Genomic DNA, 22598 nt, shown 5'->3' on the forward strand with positions numbered 1-22598 from the left:
AAATTATTTGTCTGTTTTAAGTGTACCTGGGACATAGTGCTGATGAGAGTCTGTACATAACAAAACCTTGCATTTATATTGCGGCTTTCACGCAATGAAACATCGAAAGATCATTTACAAGAGGATTAGAAGACATTGTGCAGAAAGTTAGGGGTGGTGATTGTAGGCACAAGGAAAGAAAGTAGAGTTTTGAAAATGGCAAGATAGAAGGAGAGTTCAGAATGATGCAGGGGTCTGGAGGCTGAAGGCTGTGCCGCTGATGACTGGGGGAGGGGAGATTTGTGCAATGGGCCAAAGGTGGAAGGGCAGAGGATATAGATTGAAGTTATAGGACTAGGATGGGATGAGGTTTAAGAGATTTGGTTTCTAGTCCATTACGTTGTCAGACTAGAAATCAATAGTTAAAATAGCTGAATGTGCTCTTCAATGATTTTTTTTCTCAAATGCTAGTGGCTTAAAGGATAACCATTCTGATTGGGTTGTGAGGTTCATAACAATAGGTAGCTATGTGATTCAGATCATGTCACATCAGATCTGCCAATTGAGCACATTTAGAAAATAGTTGTTGACTCAACTCGAGCAGCAAGCTAGCAAATCCTGAAATAGATTATGGCTGGCATAGTGCATTGTTACTAACTTTTCCAATTACTGTCTTGCTTGAGTGCCACTCTTTGAAAAGCTAAAGCATGCTGTGCCATGAAGACATAGGTCTGTGCTAGCAACTTCCTGTGTAGGGAGACCTTGGTCTTAATGAAGTGGGCAGAAAAAGAAGAGTAATGTTATAGGGCTAATAAATCCATCTTAATTAGGTCCTGTCACTGAAGAGCAAAGAACCAAGAGTGACTAGCACTGAATAGCAAGCTTCAAAGGTTTGTGGAGCAGCAAGTCTGCTTAAGATGAGGCATGGGCTTCTCTGAGCACCATTCATCGAGCAATTACTTGCCAGGTGTTGTCCTATGGTGGGTGGAGCTTGAATAGGCATGCTGTGCCATGCATAGTTTGTGCAGTGCATCATCGAACATTCCAGACCATTAAAACAATCCCATCAGATAATTTGCAGGTCTAATCTATTTTCTGCTGTCAATGGTAAAGTCCTGCAACAGAAGCCTAATACCTGAGATTTCAGACTGATTGTGGGGAATCCTAATCTAGCCATCCAGCTGCAGGGCAGGTGTAGGTAGTCAGGTGAATTGCCTGTTTTACACCCCATCAGATTTTACACTCCATTGAGAACGGGTTACATTAAAATTACCTCAGTTATGTCTGAAGTATGTCATAGAGTTTTACAGCACAGAAACAGGTCCTTCGGCCCATCATGTCTGTGCCGGCCATCAAGCACCTAACTATTCTAATCCCATTTTCCAGCACTTGGCCCGTAGACTTGTATGTAATTTGTAAAGGAATGCCTGAACCTTCTCGCTGTTTACTACAGATTGTATGGGGTGGTATTAAAGTGATCCTAAGGTGGGGACAATACCATGTTAACCTATTTTGTGTAATCCAAAACTGAGTACCGATATCTGAAAGTGTCGCCACTCTGTTCATCCAGGTGACGTTGTAAACTGAGAGCAAAGCTCAAGCTGGTTATTAAAGGGGAGAAATATGATTTTTATTAATGCCTATTTTCTGTCCTCCTATCCTCAAGGCACTGACTCCGTTATTTACCATGCTTCCACAGGTGCTGAATTCCCTCTGGTACCTCACCTGAGTGGTCATTATTCATGTGTCCATGCCTTGATGGTGAATTTTGGCATGGCACTTGACTTTGGAGGGCATCATAGCCAAGTCCAGTCTCACATGACAATTCATCCATACATCCAGGAGGGTTTGATATAGTGCTCAGGATCAGGAACCCAACTTTACGCTCTCTAACCCAGAAGGGCAGAGGACATTTAAGATGAACTGTCAGCAAAAACGAGATTAATTGTAGGTTCCTGATCAGAATGACTCACTAAATTGATTCATTGGAGCACACTAGGCAATGCTGTCTGAATACAATACTAGTCTAAGGAAAGTACTTAGGTGTTATATTAGCCTGTCTGTGTTCCGATGTGCAAAGGTTCAGTTTTGAAAATCAAGTTTGGTATCCTGCAATTTCAATGAAGTGCCTTCTGAATGTGCAGATCCACTGTTATGATTCCCGTCATTGAAAAAAGGATTTATGTTCATACAGCACCTTTCATGACCTCAAGGACATTTCTAATCGCTTTACAGCTAATAAAGTACTTGTGAGGTGTTGTCTTGTAGAAAATGTCAGCCAATGTGGGCACAGTGAGGTCCCACAAATTGCTGTTTGTTAATGACCAGATAGCTTTTTTAGGTTTTGGTTCAGGATAAGTATTGGCCAGGGCACAGGACACAACTCCCCTTTTCTTCAAAATAGTGTGATCATTTACGACCATCTGCGAGGGTAGACCGAGCCTCTGTTCAGCGTCTTGTTTGAAAGACAGCGACTACGACAGTGCAGTGCTCCCTTGGAATTGCACTCGAGTGTCAGCCTAGCTTTTGTACTCAAATCCCTGAAATGGGACCTGAAGATGCTCTAATATATGTTCATAGGAAGGGAGGAAAGAGCGTTGGCCCTGTTGTGGCTTCATACGCTTGCTTGAGGGGTTGTGCTTCAGAATAATACCAGTCATTTTAGTTCTCAAGTTCTATCATGATGCTGCTTGGAAAAAACATATTTTGTGTTGTCCTTTTTCTAAAATTGCATTCTAGCAGACTGAGCTGCTGTAGATGTGACTGTATACTTTATAAGAAAAAGATTATGACCCAATATTTCATACTTAAGTACAATAGACATAATGGTTTTGTAGGAGTTGTTTACTTGGCTTCCAAATGATAACATAACTACTAAAAGAAACATTTGAGTTTACATATCTACTCTAGCCTGCTGCATGATCCTTGACCAGTAAAGATAATAAATTCCATGACATGGATGTTTCATGCAACCTGTTTACAGTAATCTTGCATGCCATGCTGTTGTGTTTTCAGGTAGGATGAGTTACATATGTTCGAAATCCCTGAACTATTTCTTCATTTTCCCAAAACTTACTTTTATTTTTAAAATTTACAGTGCTTGCTAACACTTTAGTTTGCAGGAATTAATTGCAGGATTTTTGTTAATCAGATTGTATTTCCCCAAATAAATTCATTCATTTTGCAGTGGAGTGATTCACAAGGAAATAAAAAGCTGCACATGCACATGAATTACCACCAGGCAACAGATACTGCCTGTATAGCATTCCAGAATCAGTCTAGAAGTAAGACACAAATTTCCAAAGCTTATCCCATAGGATTTCATGCTGGTTAATTGAGTCCTAGGTGTTTTCACTGTGAAAGATTCCTAATGGCAAAGTGGAGTCTCTTTTAACTGCATTCAGCATAGTCACAGTATGTGCACCCAAAATATACTTTGGAGCCAGCAGAGAGTCTTGTGTCCAACTTGGCTGTCAAAATAATTCTGCTTGGTTTCTACTGTACTCTGCTCACCCCTCTGGATTTAGAAAAAGGTTTTTGTGAATTCATACTGTTGATCACAATTACTAATCAGATATGTATAGTAACTACAATCAATAACAAAAATAAAAACTGGAATTCTAAAAAGATTAATAGTGTGGTGTCTTGGATATAATCTGTATTAGAAATATAATTGTTATTTGTTAACAATATGATTTTTTTTGCAGGTTTAGAGAAAATAGAGAAGATGAAATTTGGTTAGTAGATGTAAGTATACACTTTCCTTTTTTTTTAAAAAAAAGTTAAAAACAAAATGCAGCATGCTTAATGCTGATGTAATTTTAGCGTACATTTTCCAATATAGCTATGTACTTCCGACAGCATCAAAAAATAACATGACAGTTGAACAGTGACCTTCAGAGGATTGAGAGTAGCTTGTTTTTCAGTTAGATGCTTGTGTTGTTTATACAGGGCACACTTCAACCATCCACTGATACTGTAATGTCTACCATTCTACATGTATGTGTGATTATTGAACTGAAAGTGCAGTAGGCAGTCTAACCCCATCTGGAGTAGTCTACGACCTAAATATTAAGTGTTCTTTCAAAACATTGTGCACAAGCAGACTTTTTTGCTAATTTGCTGTTGCACAAAAAAAAATTACCCCAGTATATTCACATCCCTGGTACAGCTGCTGATTTATTTTTGGAAAAACCTGGGTGTTGATGTATTTCAACTTGCAGATCATGGGCATACATTATATGTAGGCTATTGATCTTGACCATAATATCAGAAGAATCTAGATTTTTATTTTTAAAAATCATGAAATATAAAGTTTTAAACAGGTGCACCCTGCTTTTATAATATGTGAACAGATAGCAGTTTGAGATACTTTTACTTTAAGAATTCTTATCCCAAGTTAAAACATACAAATGTCTTACAGGATTTTGCTATATAATTCCCAAACAGTAACAAGTTCAGTTTACTCCTGAGAAAACTATTTATGCTGGATGTTACTCTTACAGTTATTGATAATGGGATATTTCTTCCTTGAGGAATAGGTTTTGGTATGTATCAGCTATACCTGTGTGTATTTACATTAGGAACAATAATGTGTACTTCTGGTGCATTTTAATAAGACTGTTGTGCAGAGCGAGTAAAGTTATTTGAGCAACTGCACCAAGAGGGTAACAGTGGATGGGTGTTTTTCTGAATGGAGGGATGTGACTAGTGGTGTTCTGCAGGTATCAGTGCTGGGACCTTTTCTGTTTGTAGTATATATAAATGATTTGGAGGAAAATGTAGCTGGTCTGATTAGTAAGTTTGCAGACGACACAAAGGTTGGTGGAGTTGCGGATAATGATGAGGATTGTCAGAGGACACAGCAGGATATAGATCGGTTGGAGACTTGGGCGGAGAAATGGCAGATGGAGTTTAATCCGGACAAATGTGAGGTAATGCATTTTGAAAGGTCTAATGCAGGTGGGAGGTATGCAGTAAATGGCAGAACCCTTAGGAGTATTGACATGCAGAGAGATCTGGGCGTACAGGTCCCACAGGTCACTGAAAGTGGCAACGCAGGTGGATAAGGTAGTCAAGAAGGCATACGGCATGCTTGCCTTCCATCGGTCGGGGCATAGAGTATAAAAATTGGCAAGTCATGCTGCAGCTGTACAGAACCTTAGTTAGGCCACACTTAGAATATTGCGTGCAATTCTGGTCGCCACACTACCAGAAGGACATGGAGGCTTTGGAGAGGGTACAGAGGAGGTACAGAGGATGTTGCCTGGTCTGGAGGGCATTAGCTATGAGGAGAGGTTGGAAAAACTCGGATTGTTTTCACTGGAACGACGGAGGTGGAGGGGCGACATGATAGAGATTTACAAAGTTATGAGCGGCATGGACGGAGTGGATAGTCAGAAGCTTTTTCCCAGGGTGGAAGAGTCAGTTACTAGGGGACATAGGTTTAAGGTGCGAGGGGCAAAGTTTAGAGGGGATGTGCGAGGCAGGTTTTTTACACAGAAGGTGAGTGCCTGGAACTTGCTGCCAGGGGAGGTGGTGGAAGCAGATACGATAGCAACGTTTAAGAGACATCTTGACAAATACAGGAATAGGAAGGGAATAGAGGGATATGGGCCCCGGAAGTGCAGAAGGTTTTAGTTTAGGCAGGCATCAAGATCGGCGCAGGCTTGGAGGGCCGAATGGCCTGTTCCTGTGCTGTACTGTTCTTTGTTCTTTGCACAGTAATTCACCACTAAAAGCACTGAAGACAGCTGTGCAAGCAGATGGCATTGGTAAAATTGCCAATGTAGCTTTGATTTATTCTGCTGTAACATACAGTGGACTGCTATTTTCCAACAATCAGTTTAAGGTTAAATTCTGGTCACCTTGCAGCAATTACTATACAGGGTTAATCTTCAGTTATGACACCTTCACAAATTAAACATCATAGGCTAAGTAAAACAGTCTGTAACCAACAACGGTATACACAATTGAGAAGGGGTTGCAGTTTTGTTTTATTTGCTAGGCTCTGTAACTGTGCAAGTGGGGACAACTCTAAGAAGTACAGCTGCCTCTCAAAATAGACAACGGTAGTTGTGAACGCTAACTTGGAGCATCGTATTTGGCTATGAATAGGCAGATCACAAATTTTCCATGTTCTTACCAACCTAATGCATGCTTCAGAAAATGATGGTTAACAGTTTACATACAATGCATGCTGTTGAAAGTCATAATGTCTTGGAAAGAGTTTTACAGGCAAAAGATGATTTACTTTCTTCTGGATTTATATAATGTTGAGATGCAAATGCATTAGTTCTTGCATTCTTTGCATAAATTTGAACAACTCTTGTAAGCACTAGCAGTTTTCAATGCTGACCTAATCTATAATTGTGTAGAGATTCCCAAAGATCTTTGTCTTTTATTCGTGGCTCCAACTTGCTAAAGAAAATTGAGGATTTAATTTTTGTAGTTAATAAATTTCTTAAGACAGAAAGCAACATAATCACCGTTCCTTTAGATTGGAAAATTATGCATGTCATGCCTCTATTTAAGAAAGGTGAGAGAAGGAAACCAGGGAATTATAGACCAGTTAGCCTTACATCTGTTGTCAGGAAATTGCTGGAGTCTATAATTAAGGATAGGATGATTGATCAGCTGAAAATTTTCAAGGCATTTGAGAACCAGCATGGATTTGTCAAGGGTCAGTCATGCCTGATGAATCTGATTGAATTTTTTTGAAGAGTTGAGTAAAGCAGTAGAACAGGGGAATGTCTGTGTATGTTACTTATGTGGACTTTCAGAAGGTATTTGATAAAGTCACTCATAAGATACTGTTAGCTAAAGTTGAAACTCATGGAATTGAAAGCAAATTATTGACCTGGTTAGGAAATTGGCTGAATGGAAGAACAGAGTAGCGATAATGGGAAGGTACTCTAATTGGCAGAATGTGACTAGTGGTGTGCTGCAAGGATCTGTGGAGTTTCAACTATTCACTATATTCATTAATGGCTTGGATGTTGGAATAGAAAGCCACATAAACAAATTTGCTGATGACATACAGGTATTGTTAGCAGTGTAGATGGAAGTGTAAAATAACATAGATAGTGGTAGTTTTGCCTATTCACTTAATCTGTGGCAAATAGATTTCATGGTAGACAAATGTGAAGTTGTCCACTTTGGCAATAAAAAGAATAGAACAGGGTACTTTCCAAATGACAAGCTAGAAACAGTGGCAGTTGTTACGACCAAGGCGGGAGTAATGCACTGTTAATTCAATCCCACTACTTCACAGGTCACAGCATATTAGTAAAGTTTCCCACCTACTAGAAAATAGCCAAATTAATTACTTTCTAGTTGTCCCCTAGAATGAAGCACACCAAGCCAGGTTTCTTTAAACAACAACAAAATTAACTATTTATTAATAAACTAAGTCTTAAACAATAATGAAAGAACTCTATATCTGAAAGGATTCTTCTCAAACTTCTTCCTAACTCTCATGCACACACACACACACACACGTACATTTTTTAAAAAGGTTAAGCGGTTTTAAAAGGATGTTTTGAATTACAACTGTTTCTTAGGAATGATATAATTAGGGTGTTACGTTCTGGTAGGATATTTCCGGGTCGGTGAGGTGTCCCAGGGTCGAATAGTCGGATACAACTCGAAGCTGTCCAGGCAGGGTTGACGGTCTGTGATGGGTAGGCGTTCAAGGCAATTTGTCTGCAGCAGTTGTCACCCAGATCTTCCAGCAAAGGGTGTTGCAACAGGTCTACTTGGATTTTGAAGTAGCAGTCTAGCAATAGAAGCTTTCTTGAGCTTTCAGGATTTCCCAAAACAAAAGAGGCAACAGGAATTATTCCTGAGACAGAGATTTTTCAGAGACTGGAGGCAATGGGAGTATGTACCTTTTAAAATGCAGGGCTTCCTCTCAGCGAAGGAACCTTTCTCTGCAGAGAGCAGCAGCAACTCTTTTTTTTTTCCTGGGTTTCTTCCTCTCCAGGGGTCTCTTTCCTCTCTCCAGGCAGACCACAGCCACCACCTCAAATGTAGAATTTCTTTTTACGAGAGAGGCAAGCCGCCTTTTCAAGGAAAAGGTCTTTTTCTCTGGTCTGCAAAAACAGGTCCCAGCTAGTTTGTTTCCCCTCCTTCCTTTCCAGTTCACTGATCTTTTCCCATGCAGAAGTGAAACTGAAACTCTAACAATCAAGTCATGTGTGCTGTCATTTCCTTTGCTGTTGTCTGTCCCACTCCATTCGAACACCAAGTTTCAGCATTCAATGTTCACGGAAAATCCTTTTTCTCAGTCTTTAAAAGCATGCAGAGTTCTTAGCTTTAAAAAAAAAACAGACTTGAGGGTCCAGGTACATGGATCATGAACAGGTACAGAAAATGATTAAAAAGGCTAGTGGAATCCTGGCCTTTATATCTAGTGGACTAGAATACAAGGATGTAGAAGTCATACCTCAGTTATACAAAGCCCTGGATCAACCACACCAGGAATTCTGCGAGCAGTTCTGAGTACTACACCTTGGGAAGCTTGCACTACCCTTGGAGGGAGTGCAGCTTAGACTTACTGGAACAATATCTGGATGCCAAGGGTTACTCTGCAAGCAGAGATTAAACAAACTAGGGTTGTATTCCATGGAATTTGGAACGTTAATTTGATTTGATCGAAGTTTTCAAGACATTAAGGGCCACTGATAAGGGTAGATAGAAACTATTTCTGCTGGTTGGGGAGTCTAAGATTAGGGGATGTAGTCTAAAAATTAGAGCCACTTCTAAACACACAGGGTGGTAGAAGTTTGAAATTGTCTTGTGCAAACAGCAATTGATGGTAGAACAATTGCTAATTTTAAAGCTAAGATTGGTGGATTTTTGTTAGCCAAGAACATTAAGGGATAGGGAGCAAAAGCAGTTATATAGAGTTAGGTCACATATCAGTCATGATCTCCTTGAATGGCAGAACAGGCTTGAGGGGGCTAACTCGCCTACTCCTGTTCTTATGTTCCTTTGAATAACACAGTACTACCCAACAGACTAGTCCTACTCGCTACACTAATGAATAAACATGAACACAAAAGAACACCTCATTCATCTTTACGTAGCTACTCCACGGCAAAAAATATTTTTGCAAAATCTGTAATTTAAGCAAATGAAATTTCTTACAGGTGGAAAGAGGAGTGGGTGCTTCCCACTGTTACCCTCACTAATGACTGCAGTTGCATTTTGTTAAAAATTGAGTTAGTCCCTGAGCATTTTTTAGGGTCAAATAAACAGACAAATGATAGGTTTACTCGTTGGTTCTTAAAAAAACTATTTATTTTTACATAATGCCCAAAATGGTCATAACCTCACCACGTACATACACAAGAATAGATAGAGAGAAAAGGGTCAGTAGTTCTCAGTCCAAAGTGAGGTAAGTGTGGTTTACAGTGAATCTGTTGAATCTTCTCAGAAGGACAGTCCCTTTTGAAGATGCAGGCTTGGGTGGATACAAAATTGGCTGAGCGGCAGGAAACAGAGAATAGTGGTTAATGGATGTTTTTCGGGCTGGAGGAAGGTTTGTAGTGGAGTTCCCCAGGGATCAGTGTTGGGACCCTTGCTTTTTCTGATATATATTAATAACCTAGACCTTGGTGTAAAGGGCACAATTTCAAAGTTTGCGGATGATACAAAACTTGGAAGCATTGTGAACTGTGAGGAGGATAGTGTAAAACTTCAAAAGGACACAGACAAGTTGGTGGAATAGGCAGACACGTGGCAGATGACGTTCAATGCGGAGAAATGTGAAGTGGTTCATTTTGGTAGGAAGAACGTGGAGAGACAATATAAAATGAAGGTTACAATTCTAAAGGGGTGCAGGAGCAGAGGGACCTAGGTGTATATGTGCATAAGCCATTGACAGTGGCAGGACAGGTTGAGAGAGAGGTTTAATAAAGCATACGGTATCCTGGGCTTTATTAATAGGGGCATAGAGTACAAGAGCAAGGAAGTTCTGTCGAACTTGTATAAGACACGAGTTCGGCCTCAGCAGGAGTATTGTGTCCTGTTCTGGGTGCCACACTTTAGGAAAGAAGTGAGGGCATTGGAGAGAGTGCAGAAAAGATTGACGAGAATATTTCCAGGGATGAAGAACTTCAGTTATAAAGATAGATTGGAGAAGTAAGGACTGTTTTCCTTGGAGAAGAGAAGGCTGAGAGGTGATTTGATAGAGGTATTCAAAATCATGAGGGGTCTGGACAGAGTGGATAGAGACAAACTGTTCCCACTCGTGAAAGGATTGAGAATGAGAGGGCACAGATTTAAAGTATTTGGTAAGAGAAGTAAAAGTGCCATAAGGAAAAACTTTTTCATGCAGCGAGTGGTTAAGGTGTGGAAAGCGCTGCCTGAGAAAGTGATGGAGGCAGGTTCAATTGAAGCATTCGAAAGGGAATTAGACTGTTATATGAAAAGGAAGAATTTGCAGGGTTATGTGGAGAAGGCAGGGTAATGGAACTAAGGGAATTTCTCTTTGAGAGCCTGTGCGGACGATGGGCCAAATGGCCTCCTTCTGCACTGTAACGATTCTGTGATTCTGTGTTTGTGGTCTTGAACTTGTTGTGGTGTTGTAGAGGTCTAGTGGTTATAACGCAGCGCAAAGCTGGTGGTGTGGATTTTATTACCTTTCACAGATGGAGAGTCTTAAAGTCACTTTGTGATGTCTCGGCTGTAATGATTGTTCAGTTGTTCTGCGGGATTCTCGGTTGGTTGGGTCATTTGCACAACCTCTGACCGCACTACTTTCTGAAGGTGTTGCCTTGATCTCCTCTGTGTCTCTGTTTCATCACATTAGAGTTTCTGTTAGAGAACACATAGCCCGCAATGGACCAGGATGTGGAGACCTTAGCTATCAGTTGATGTCTGGATAAGGTCCATTCTGTTTACATAATGCTATTTCACATCTAATCATTTTGATTTGGGTTGTGAGTTGATACGTTTCCAGAATCCTTTGTTAGTTCATTCATGTTGATAAGAGTCATTAATATGCAATAGTGCTCTTTTCAATTTCAAAGGGGTTCTTCTGGAGCTTTTTCAGATGAGGTTAACCAGGTCCAGCTCTGCAGATAGGTTTGTTGATTTCCAGTGCAGGAGGGGTCATGTGACTGCTACTCCATTTTGGCTGTGATCCAAGTGTCTGTGCCTGTGGTTTTGTTTAACACTTGATTTTTTTAAATTCATGATTCTTCCATTTCATTGTTTATTTCATCATGGCTCCTTTCGTGCATGACAAAATATTATAGTTCTTTCATTGCAAAAAAAGGTAAGTTCATTGAGCTTGTCAAATATGTCCGGTAAATGGCCTAGTAAAACCTGGAAGTGCTGGTTGAAGAAGTGATGAATTGGCAACTTGGAGTCGGCGCAGTGGTTAGCACCGCAGCCTCACAGCTCCAGCAACCCAGGTTCAGTTCTGGGTACTACCTGTGCAGAATTTGCAAGTTCTCCCTGTGACTGCGTGGGTTTCCCCTGGGTGCTCCGGTTTCCTCCCACAGCCAAAGACTTGCAGGTTGATAGGTAAATTGGCCATTGTAAATTGCCCCTAGTGTAGGTAGGTGGTAGGAGAATGGTGGGGATGTGGTAGGGAATATGGGATTAATGTAGGATTAGTATAAATGGGTGGTTGTTGGTCAGCACAGACTCGGTGGGCCGAAGGGCCTGTTTCAGTGCCGTATCTCTAAATAAAATAAATAAATAAAACGTGCAATACACCTTCCTGACTTCAGTACGTTGCCAAAATTTACTGCTTGACGGGCATTATATGTGTATGAAGCAGAAGTTGCTCATGCAACAACCCCATCTCCTCACATAGCACTGAGAAGAGGCATACGTTCTGTAGTCGAACTTTGAGATTCGCAACCTTGACAGCAGCAGCCATTTAGCAGTTGCATTGTTGCATTTAGCAGTTTCCTGTGTATGCAACAGTGGTGCTGTACACAGCGTAGTACTACAGTTTTCACCAAAATAGCAAGTCCACTATTGCATCTAGTTGTGACTTTTTTCCTCATCCATCTAAATCTTGACCGTGATTCCACTCAAATGTTTTTAGCTGTTGTGTACCGATCTAATACTTTGAACAATTCTTCAGCAGTAGTTCTTGTTGGGACAGGATGGTAAAATAAAAATTTCACTTTGATCTAGGGTGAGTTGTTGTATCAAACGAAAACTGATTTTGTGCTGCCTTGGCCCATTCAGTACTCTTGTCATTTTTAAGTGAAAGAAAAGCATTTTGCCTCATTGCTTTGATTAGCTACTCCTTGATGTCTGGAAGCATATCTGTAATCTGCAGTTAACTGTGTTCTATACTGAGGTGAAACTTAGTTGGTAAATAGCCTTCTTTCCGCATGCTGTTGATGCCATTTTCAGTCGCTGCTGGCAGTATAAGCCTTTCACCAATTACATGAGACTTTTTACTTCTTGCTGTTTGATATGAGACAGGATAGGATGCTTCAAATGTATTGGCAGGGTTATTACATGGTATTTGCAATGCAGAAACCGGCTAATCGGCCAAACAAGTCCATGCCTGTGTTTATGCTTCATTCAAACCACCTCGTACCCACCTCCTCCTAACCCCATCAACTTGCCCTTCTACTCCTTTCACACACTTGTGTTTATCTAGCTTCCCTTTATGTGCAGAATATCATTTGTTTGCCCACTGTTCCACTTGTCATCACTTGCAGTGATCTGATTGCTGTTTGCCTTTAAGATAGCTGCCCTAGAAAGGATAACAACAGTGAACATCATTCATAAGGTTGATTTTTAAAAAATGGGAAATAAAGTTGGATCAAGACATTTTCCAGAGCAGATTTTAAGTGGATTTTGTGATAAGACAGGCTCCCATTTATTACAACCTGCAGGACTCATTGAAAACATGGCAGCATCTGGCAAATGTGCATTTCTAGCTAGTAGTGTAGGTTGCTGTGACCAGGTTGCGCCTGGGATGGGTTGAAGTTTCTAATGGACCTATTTCAGTATGGTGGAACAACCATTTTAGAGTTTGGTTATATGTAGAGCAGCAGTGCACTTCAGATGTTCGCTTGACATGTTTGTTTCCTGAAACCTTAGGAAGGGAGTGTCACAGGTCCTTTTAAAAACATTATAACAAATCCTCATTAACATGAAACCATTTTATGGAAATAAAATTCAAATCGAATTCTGGTGAAAAAGATAATTGAGATTTGGTGATGCGGATGCATAAATATTAAAGTTGCATGCAGGTTTAAAGGGCAGTAGAAAATGCATGCACGTGGGCATTTTGTGTAAACAGAATCCAGGTTAGATTAATACACCTTAGTGAATAGCCCACAGACATTGTGAAGAATGGTAACTAAAATAAATTACTGGAAGGTGGCTGATGCCAAGAATTGGTGCCGTGGGATGAAGAAGGTAAAACATTTAAGGGAGAGGGGAGTTTGATCTGATTGCTGAACATTTTTAAAAATTGTTCTGATTGAGGTTACTTCCATACGCCCTCCACTGAACAAACTAAATCATTAACCACAGAATTTGCTGCTAACTATTATGTGTTTATCTTAGTTCTATGCACCTTGGTGTGGCCACTGCAAGAAGTTGGAACCAGTATGGGATGAGGTAGCTGCTGAAATGCATACCTCAGGGTCTCCAATAAAAGTGGGGAAGATGGATGCAACAATTTATGCAGGTGAGGTATCCAACAGTGTCCTATTCTGTCTTGTATTGAATAATTGGTCCGTGATTATTTTCTTTAAACACAGAAACATAAGAATGACTTGTATAAGATGGTTTTACTTCACTCAATCACAGTCCCATCTAATACTTTGTTGTTGCATTTAATCAGAGCCGTCATTTTACTGAAGAAATCAAATCTCCAATTTTTTTCTTGGGATTCTGGGATTTTTTTGGTTCTGTGATTCATTTCATATTGTAACTAAAAGCAGTATTTATTGCATGGAATGACAGAAGTTTGAGATGTTTTAAGATTGATTGTATCCTACATTCTGTTCATTTTATTCCTTGAAAACTGCAGATTGATCTTACGACCATACAAATTCGGAGCAGAAGTAGGCCATTCAGCCCGTTGAGCCTGCTCTGCCATTTAATAAGATCATGGCTGATCTGTTTCTGTCTTGAATTCCACACTCCCATATACCCCCGATAATCTTTGATTCGCTTGCCTATCAAGAATCTATTTATCTCCACCTTAAGGAGAGGAGATTTGATAGAAGTATTTAAAATCATGAGAGGTCTGGACAGAGTAGATAGGGAGAAACTGTTCCCATTTGTGAAAGGATCAAGAACGAGAGGGCACAGATTTAAGGTAATTGGCAAAAGAAGCAATGGTGACATGAGGAAAAACTTTTTCACGCAGCAAGTGGTTAAGATCTGGAATGCACTGCCAGAGAGCATGGTGGAGGCAGGTTCGATCGAGGCATTCAAAAGCGAATTAGATAGTTACCTGAAAAGGAAGAATGTACAGGGTGATGGGGGGGGGAAAGAAGGGGGAATGGCATTAAGTAAATTGCTCACTTGGAGAGCTGGTGCAGACACGATGGGCCCAATGGCTTCCTTCTGAGCTGTAACAATTCTGAGTTTCTGTGAATAAGAAACTCTCCAGGATGCATCACCCAGTTTTAGGTCTAGGAGTGAGATGCTGAATCCACAGACCGAACCGTCTTTAGGTTAAACAATTTGGATTAAATTTAAGTTTCAGTTTTCATCCCTCAATTTAAAATGCCTTCAAGCTACTAGTGAGTGAATGAATTAACCCATTCTTATCAAATCATCAAGGAAGAAGCAGACAATCGGTCATGCACTACAAGGCATTTTATTGATTGCAGAATCACAACTTAATATTCAAGTGAGGTATGAACAATCAACAGCAGGGATATGAAATAACTGCCAAATGGCGGATTTACGATATCAGGGTTTTGGAAATCTGCAGACGCTTTCAATCCAGCCCTGTCTGTGATTGGTCAGTGTCTGACTGGGAGCCTGCCTGGGTGGAGTGAGTGCTAATTGGCGGTTCGTGGTGCAGGCGTGCTGCGATCAGCCGCCCCTGTTTTCGGGCAGTTCGGTGAATAAGCGGGAATGGCTGCTGCGGGTGGGGGGGGGTGGTGTGGGTTGGGCTGGTGGGGGGCGGTGCATGGGGAAGGGAGAGGCTAAGTGGGCCAACAAACAGCCAGAGGTGCGGCGCTAAGGGAGCACACAGTCAGGCAGCCCTTTAAACCAGCACCGATCGAGGGTGCAGAGAAAGAAAGGGGAGGTGGTGGAGGACACAGAGGTGGTGCAGGAGAGAGACAGACATAGAGAGAGGGAGGGAAAGAGACGGGAGAGCGAACTATCAGGATCACTCCTGGCAGATGGACATCTATCCTGAATACTCCACATCCCTATATCAAGTTTGCAGGCAAAAAGCAATGCCAGGTATCTCACTAAATCACTGGTCAACATAGTGATGAGAAAGTAAGTGAATAAATTAGTTTTTTTTTTTAAAGCTTGTTCACAAAAATGCACATCTTTTGTTGTTTTGATTAATAGTAAAATACATTTCTAATGCCTTTATCTTTCCAAAATTTGCTCATTAGCCCCCTATGTGGGACAAAAATTGTAATCTGCCCCTCACGCAAAAAGGTTGGAGACCCAGACCTAAAAGACCGACCTTAAAAAAACAAAAATCGAACTGTTACTTTCACTGACAGTTGCTGTGAGTAGGAACTGCTGCTTCCGACCTTTGCTTCTTGTCTGGTGAGCGTTTTAAAACAAAAATTAGAACTGACAGTTCTGGGGTTAAAATTTACTTCATCCTTCATAACTACATGCTGCACTAACTGTATTAAATGCTGAAATGTTTGAATGCGGAGGTCACTTTTTTGATTTTTATACAAATGCATTGGTCCGCTGTCTTGACAGTAATCAAAGGTAAACAAAGGAAAAACTAATGTTTCTACACATTTGAAGTGGCCTGGAAGCATTTGCATTCATTACAGATCAGGAACAGTGCTATAATTACATGATTCTTTGTTAAAGTAAATTTTCAGACTTTTTTGTCGTTGGCCACTAATTGTCAGACCTTTTAGTCTTTGGACACACTCACCCCTTTAATAGATATGAATAGATGTAGTCAAAGTTATCTAGCTGTTTAAATAGCAAACATGAATGAACAGTTACTTAACAAAATGAGAAACAAACTTTGTGTGTCCCTTTAAATCAGCATTAATAGGTCTTGAGTACTAATTATAAGTGATCAAAGTCTGATGTTGCAGTTGGTGAGGTTATTTTGGGGTTAACTTCCCAGTTATCTAACAAGTTAACAGTTTTGGATAGTCAGTCTATTGTACAGATTATTGTCTACACTGGCGTTAGCAATATTTTGGAGCTAACATGACCTTGTTTTTGTGTGGTTGAGTCAATCTCCTTCCTTACCTGGAATGCAGATGTTGGCTTTTGGAGCATTGTGAATGAGCTCCCTTTCGGCAGTAACTTGGATATTTAGTTCTGATAGAACTCACCTTAGATGTAAGTGCCAATAGTTGAGCTGACCTCACTCTTGCGTTTCTCGATTTTGAGACTGTTTTCAATTATACAATATCCTTATCTCGGCGAGTAATAATTGGTATAGCCATTTCTCTTTGGTACTTTGCTATTCGTCCTAAGTGCTCCTGTTAAAGTGTCTTTTATAAATCTGTTTAGTAAAGTTGCTTAAAGACTAGAGAACAGAAGAGTTTCTGAATATACAAGGGACTGTCTGTAAAAAAAAAAAAGCATTGAACCTCTGCTCTTAACTAAAAACGGAAAATGCTGAAGATGCCTTTGCTATTTCAGTTACTTCTGGAAAATATTGCTACAAGTTGTGTATATTCTATATTTGAATATCAAAAGGAAACCTCTACATTCACTAAACTAATCAGAGTGACTGTCAGTGAGCCACTGGAGCATGATTTTCCTTGGAGTAGGACAGACCTCATGTCTAATTCTTGCATTTGAGAGTTTTTCACACGTGGGGAGATTTGACATTGTTTCGCATTCCTTTGTGTTCTAAATGGGCAACAAATTTTTTTTTATTGCAGTAAGGCCTTAGGAGCTTTTATGGCTTTAATTGCTTCATGGCTTTTAGATTAGATTTTTATAACTTAATTAAATGGGAACTTCCTAGCTAAAAGTAGCTTTACTTTACAGCCATTTCTCAACATTGAGTTCAACTACAATCTTCATGTTAAGTGGGCAGGTTTCCATTTTAAGCACATTTTAAACCCCTCGTAGGTAGGGCCTTACCAAATTCATGTTCAAATTTTACAAATTTCATGGTCATGGCATTTTAAGAATCATGGATTTCAGATATTTAAATTGTAAATGTTCACGGTGTTACAACAATCTGTTTTAAATGGGTCATTTTTACAAAGACAAGACAAATGCAGGTTTCTGGTTTCAAATGGCATTTATTGTATACTCAAACTATTGTAAAAAGCTGACTATTAACAGGTCACATTCTTTACTCATGGAAGTCAGTGGTTGAATGTGAGCATGGAGCAAGCTGCAACAGTGTCTTTCTGCATTCCCTGTCTCTGCGCTGTGAGCACCTGATCGTGTTTCGACACCGCTCTCTCGAAGTCCACAAAGTTTGTTGGAATTGTCAGACATTGCTGCGCTAGCCTTGCAAGCTGCATCCCATAGAGTTCCAAAAATGCATCAGGTGCATTTGTACAGGGTCAAAGATGTGCACAGCTTTCAGGAACACCGCAAAAAATTGTTGAAACCTCTGAGCCGCTTTTTCTTCACCGCTTGACTTTTTCCCTGTAGCAGTAATATTGTTCGAGTTCCTTTGCCATGTAAGAAAACGCCTGTTGAGCACAGGCATTTAATTCAGCGACATCACAGTGTTGTTTATTTGACTGCTTCAGTCCAGAACAGTACATCCATTACTTTATTGAAAGCTTCGTGGATTGACATGTCGAGATTCAAACCAAGTGACTAAATCCATCTGTTGTGTAGAATTCTTGGCAACAAACTGAACTCCCTCATTAAGCTGACCATCATTTAGAAGGGTTGCAATGTCTGTTAAAACCTGTGTTTTCAGTGTCAGTGCGAGCTCTTCTCAGACCAAGTCTGAGTAGTATTTCAGATGAGCGGCATGATACTGCAGTTCCCGAAACCAAGAATTCCAAGAATACCACCATTGACATGCAGAATTTGATTTCCAAATTCTTTCACATGATGTGCTGCAGTAATGGTTGTGACCATTTTTGATTTGCTCATTCTGGCATTCTCACTTATCTGCTAATACAAGACTGCTACACTCAAAACTGCACTGGAAGCCCGCTTTCATCTACCAATCAGCGAATTGAGCGTTGTCAATCAGTAAAATGCGTGAAGTTCGCACAATGGCTGATTTCACCCAGGGCAGACAATTTCATGGTCTGGAAGAAGGGCAATGTTTTGTTCCCCACTTTCAGCTATTTCTGTTGCATTTGCAAGGTGTGGCCTGTATCGAAGCTGGCAGTTAGGGCAGTGTTTGAAGATTTTTTTTTAACATAGCTGACCAGTTTGTCAACTTTACCAAACTCTCTTTTCCACAGCTCACTGACGAGAAATTACATGTAATATGGACAGCATTAGGCATTGCACCTTGGAGCACAGGTTTGAATGATTTTGTCATGAGTTGCATTATCACTAATGAAAGCAGAGTCTTGATTGAAATCTGTGCCGTATTTTACAATGGTTTTGATTGTGACTTGGGAAACTGTGGTGTAATTAACAGCTTCTCTAAGTAGGTGCAGTCTGCGAGTGCTTTTGTTAGCTTTCTTGACTCTACATATTTTTACCTGACATAAAATCAAACAAAATATGCAGCACATGGTTGTCTTGCTCATTGGACTCATCCCAAATAACTGCAAAAGACTTTCATGCATTAATCTGAGACTTCTTCATCTCATAATGTGCCGTTAAAAAGCTTCAGTAGGTAGTCCTGTCATACTTTATTTGCACTTGCTAAGCAACCGCCATTTTGTACATTACGTTGAATTAAAACCGGCAGCTTTGGGTGATCAAGGTTTTCCAATGGTTTGTTGATGCTTGCAAAAGCATCTACAAGTTCCATTGTAACCAACTGACCATTTTCTGAGCTAGCTGTCAGCTTCTTAAAAAGAGATGAAATTATTGCTTGTTTTTTTTGCGTGTTCGTTTTCCAGCAGTCCAATGCTCTCTCCTGCGATGGCTTTCGAACTCTTAAGTGGTGCTGAACCGTTGCCCACTGTGATCGAGTGAAACATTGTAGCTTGTGCAAAACAGTGTACCACCATTGGTATGCAGAATTTGACTTCCCAATTCTTTGACGTGATGTGCTGCAGTAATGGTTGTGACCATATTTGATTTGCTCATTCTGGCATTCTCACTTGTCTGCTAACACGAGACTGCTGCACTCAAAACAACACTGGAAGCCCGCTTTCATCTACCAATCAGCGAATTGAGCTTTGCGTTAATCAATAAAACGTGTGAAGTTCACACAATGGCTGATTTCACCCAGGGCAGACGATTTCATGGTCTATGATGTACTTTTCATGATCGTGAATTTGGTAGGGAGCTACTTAAAGGGCTTTCCCCTACAAATCTCAGGGTTGTCTTTTGGACAATTTATTGGAGCCTGTTCCTACTGTTATACAATCCACTTGCTGTGTCTCCCAACTGTTCTGCATACCTCCTTCTCTTCTTGAACCCAAACCATTTGTATTTAATGATCAAGAGAATGCTCCCATTATCTGAATGAAAGACCAGCAAAGAACTACAAGTAAGTGCTTGGCCGCATAAGCAATATTGTATGTGGTCGACTAGGAAGGTCTAAAGGTTCCCATGAGTTCTATAGACTGTTGGCGCCTTTGAAATGTAGCTTTGAACCATGTTGGAGTTGCACTGGACTCATTGTGAAGTCAGTGTGAAACTGCCTACTTAAGGCGTTCTCTCATCTCAATCACTGACCACCTCTCCAATTAGTATGCCACATTTGTGTTATGCACTCAAAAACCACTTCATGTTGATGGGAAAGTGGTTGTATGATTGCAGTCTGTGTTCCCTGTAATTTCTCTTTGCTGTGCGCGGCCTATTTTGTTACACTGCGTGGTCCTTTTTTAAGATATGCGCATGCATGGCAATCTTAAGAGACCATTGCTTGTGCATGACCTGTTCGTCCCCTGCACAGTAAGTTCCCGTTTACGCACTTTGGAGGGAACATTGATTGCAACATGTGCAAACTTTTTTTTCAAGTGGTTTCTCTATTGTCGTCAATTGGAGAAGAGCTCTATAATTTTTATCCAGGTTTATTTTTATGTAGAAGCTGTGATAAAATAAAGATTCTGAACAATGTAGAGCTTATTGAAATACATATTTACAATTTTTATATAGCTTGATCTTACAATGTTTTAAGATCATAAATTTAAACAATAGGTAAATTTTTGGCATTTATTTTAATATTTTCTCCACTGTTCAATATTACAGCCACAAAGCAGATATTTTCTGACTGATTTTACGAGCGAGAGGCCAGTAGTTTGGAACTTGATGGTAAAAAAATTAATCAGCGTCACTGATTTATGTTCCCTGTAGATCATTCTCATCAAAGGAAATTTAGTGTCACTACTCTAAAGGATATTCATGATGTCACAGATGGAGAAGTAACTATTAAGTGCGATATTGCCATACGTTGGGAACAACAGCTTTTATCCCCTTTGTGATATAACACATTTTTATAATACAGGAAAAGCCTTGAGGTTGCAGTCTGCTCCTTATGACAAAGGATCTTTAAATTATTTTAATATTTTCTACAAATGTATTAGTTTTTTTTTTACACATACCCTAAACCCTTTGGCATCCCACTCAACAAGCCATTCTACATGGTGAGAATAGGTAACAAGTCTGAGCAGGCTATTCACTGTAGGGAGGCAGTGCAATGATGTCCAATCCTATCCTCACCTGATGTCCACATTTCAGTTTTCCGGCAGGGGCAGGAACTGTGGGTGATACGCACGTCCTCAGTTTTTGAGTAACTTAATGGGCCTAGCTGATATTTGTTAACTCATCATAGATCAGCAATCAAATCCAAGGTTCAAGCTTGGAACCATACCATGTAACCTATTTCCCATTATACACCAAAACTTGCATCTACACATACAATCCTTCCAAACTCAATCCTTCACCAGGATAGCCCATGGACCCTCCACTTGTTCCTTGATCGGTGTTCAGCACCAACTACCTCCACCAAGATGAACGTAGTCTCACATTGAACAACCTTTCCTTCAATACCACTCACTTCCTCAAGGTAAAGGTGTTGCCAAGGGAACCCACATGGATCTTAACTATAATAAAAGCAAAATACTGCAGATGCTGGAAACCTGAAATAAAAACAAGAAATGCTGGAAATACTCAGCAGGTCTGCCAGCATCTGTGGAGAGAAGCAGAGTTAACGTTTCAGGTCAGTGACCCTTCTTCAGAACTGACAAATATTAGAAATGTCAAAGGTTTTAAGCAAGTAAAGTGGGGAGGTGGGGAAAGAGATAACAAAAGAGGTGTTGATAAGACAAGGTCACAGAGAGCAACTGAACAGAAGGTCATGGAACAAAGGCAAAAGGTATGTTAATGGTGTGCTGAAAGACAAAGCATTAGTACAGAGAGGATGTGAATTGATTATAAAGCACAAAGCACTTCAAGCACAAACATTTAAAAAAAAATTTAAACTGAAACAGTGGGTAGGCACAGTAGAAACAAACTAAGAAAACTAAAATAAAATAACCAAATAAAAAAGAAAAAAATAACTAAACATAAAAAGTGGGGTGGGGTGGGGTGGTGGTGGCGTCATGCTATGAAATTATTGAACTCCGTGTTCAGTCCGGCAAGCTGTAGCGTGCCTAATTAGTAAATAAGATGCTGTTCTCCGAGCTTGCGTTGATGTTCGCTGGAACGCTGTAGCAAATCCAGGACAGAGATGTGAGCATGAGATGCTTATGGGCTGAGTGGAGGTGTTCCTCAAAGTGGTCACCCAATCTGCGTTTGGTCTCCCTAATGTAGAGGAGACCATGTTGTGAGCAGCGATTCCAGTATACTAAATAGAAAGAAGTTCAAGTAAATCGCTGCTTCACCTGAAAGGAGTGTTTGGGGCCTTGGATAGTGAGGAGAGAGGAGGTAAATGGGCAAGTATTTCACATCCTGTGATTGCAGGGGAAGGTGTCATGGGAAAAGTAGACGAGGTGGTGGGGGTAATGGAGGAGTGGGCGAGGGTGTCATGGAGGGAATGATCCCTTCGGAATGCTGACAGGGGAAGGGAGGGGAAGATGCGTTTGATAGTGGCATCATGCTGGATGTGGCGGAAGTGGCGGAGGATGATCCTTTGGACCTGGAACTCATGGGGTGGAAAGTGAGGACAAGGAGAGCCATGTTGCGGTTCTGGGAGGGAGGGGAAAGGGTGATGGTAGAGGTGCGGATTCCTAACTATGCCTGTCTTTCTGTAGGATATGACTAATATTCTTTGTTCCAGTCCTACTCAGGACCCCTCCCTGATCTCTGTTTCTGTTATGAGGATAATTATGTTGGGGTTGCTTCCTGCATACAGTGATCTGGATGCCACAACTTAGAAATGATGTATT

At 40.5% G+C, this 22598-nt stretch overlaps 1 protein-coding gene across 1 annotated transcript in view; it reads left to right on the plus strand.

The window, feature by feature from the left end:
- Positions 1 to 22598, plus strand: part of LOC137370139 (protein disulfide-isomerase TMX3-like) — a 171029-nt gene that overhangs the window by 14957 nt on the left and 133474 nt on the right. Inside the window, exons 3-4 of the mRNA XM_068032348.1 lie at positions 3687 to 3726; positions 13534 to 13657. Of these exons, the coding sequence (XP_067888449.1) occupies positions 3687 to 3726; positions 13534 to 13657 (164 nt within the window). The remainder of the gene's footprint in view (positions 1 to 3686; positions 3727 to 13533; positions 13658 to 22598) is intronic.

The sequence above is a fragment of the Heterodontus francisci genome, chromosome 5, assembly GCF_036365525.1.
Source record: "Heterodontus francisci isolate sHetFra1 chromosome 5, sHetFra1.hap1, whole genome shotgun sequence".
In the NCBI taxonomy this organism is placed as follows: Eukaryota; Metazoa; Chordata; class Chondrichthyes; order Heterodontiformes; family Heterodontidae; genus Heterodontus; species Heterodontus francisci.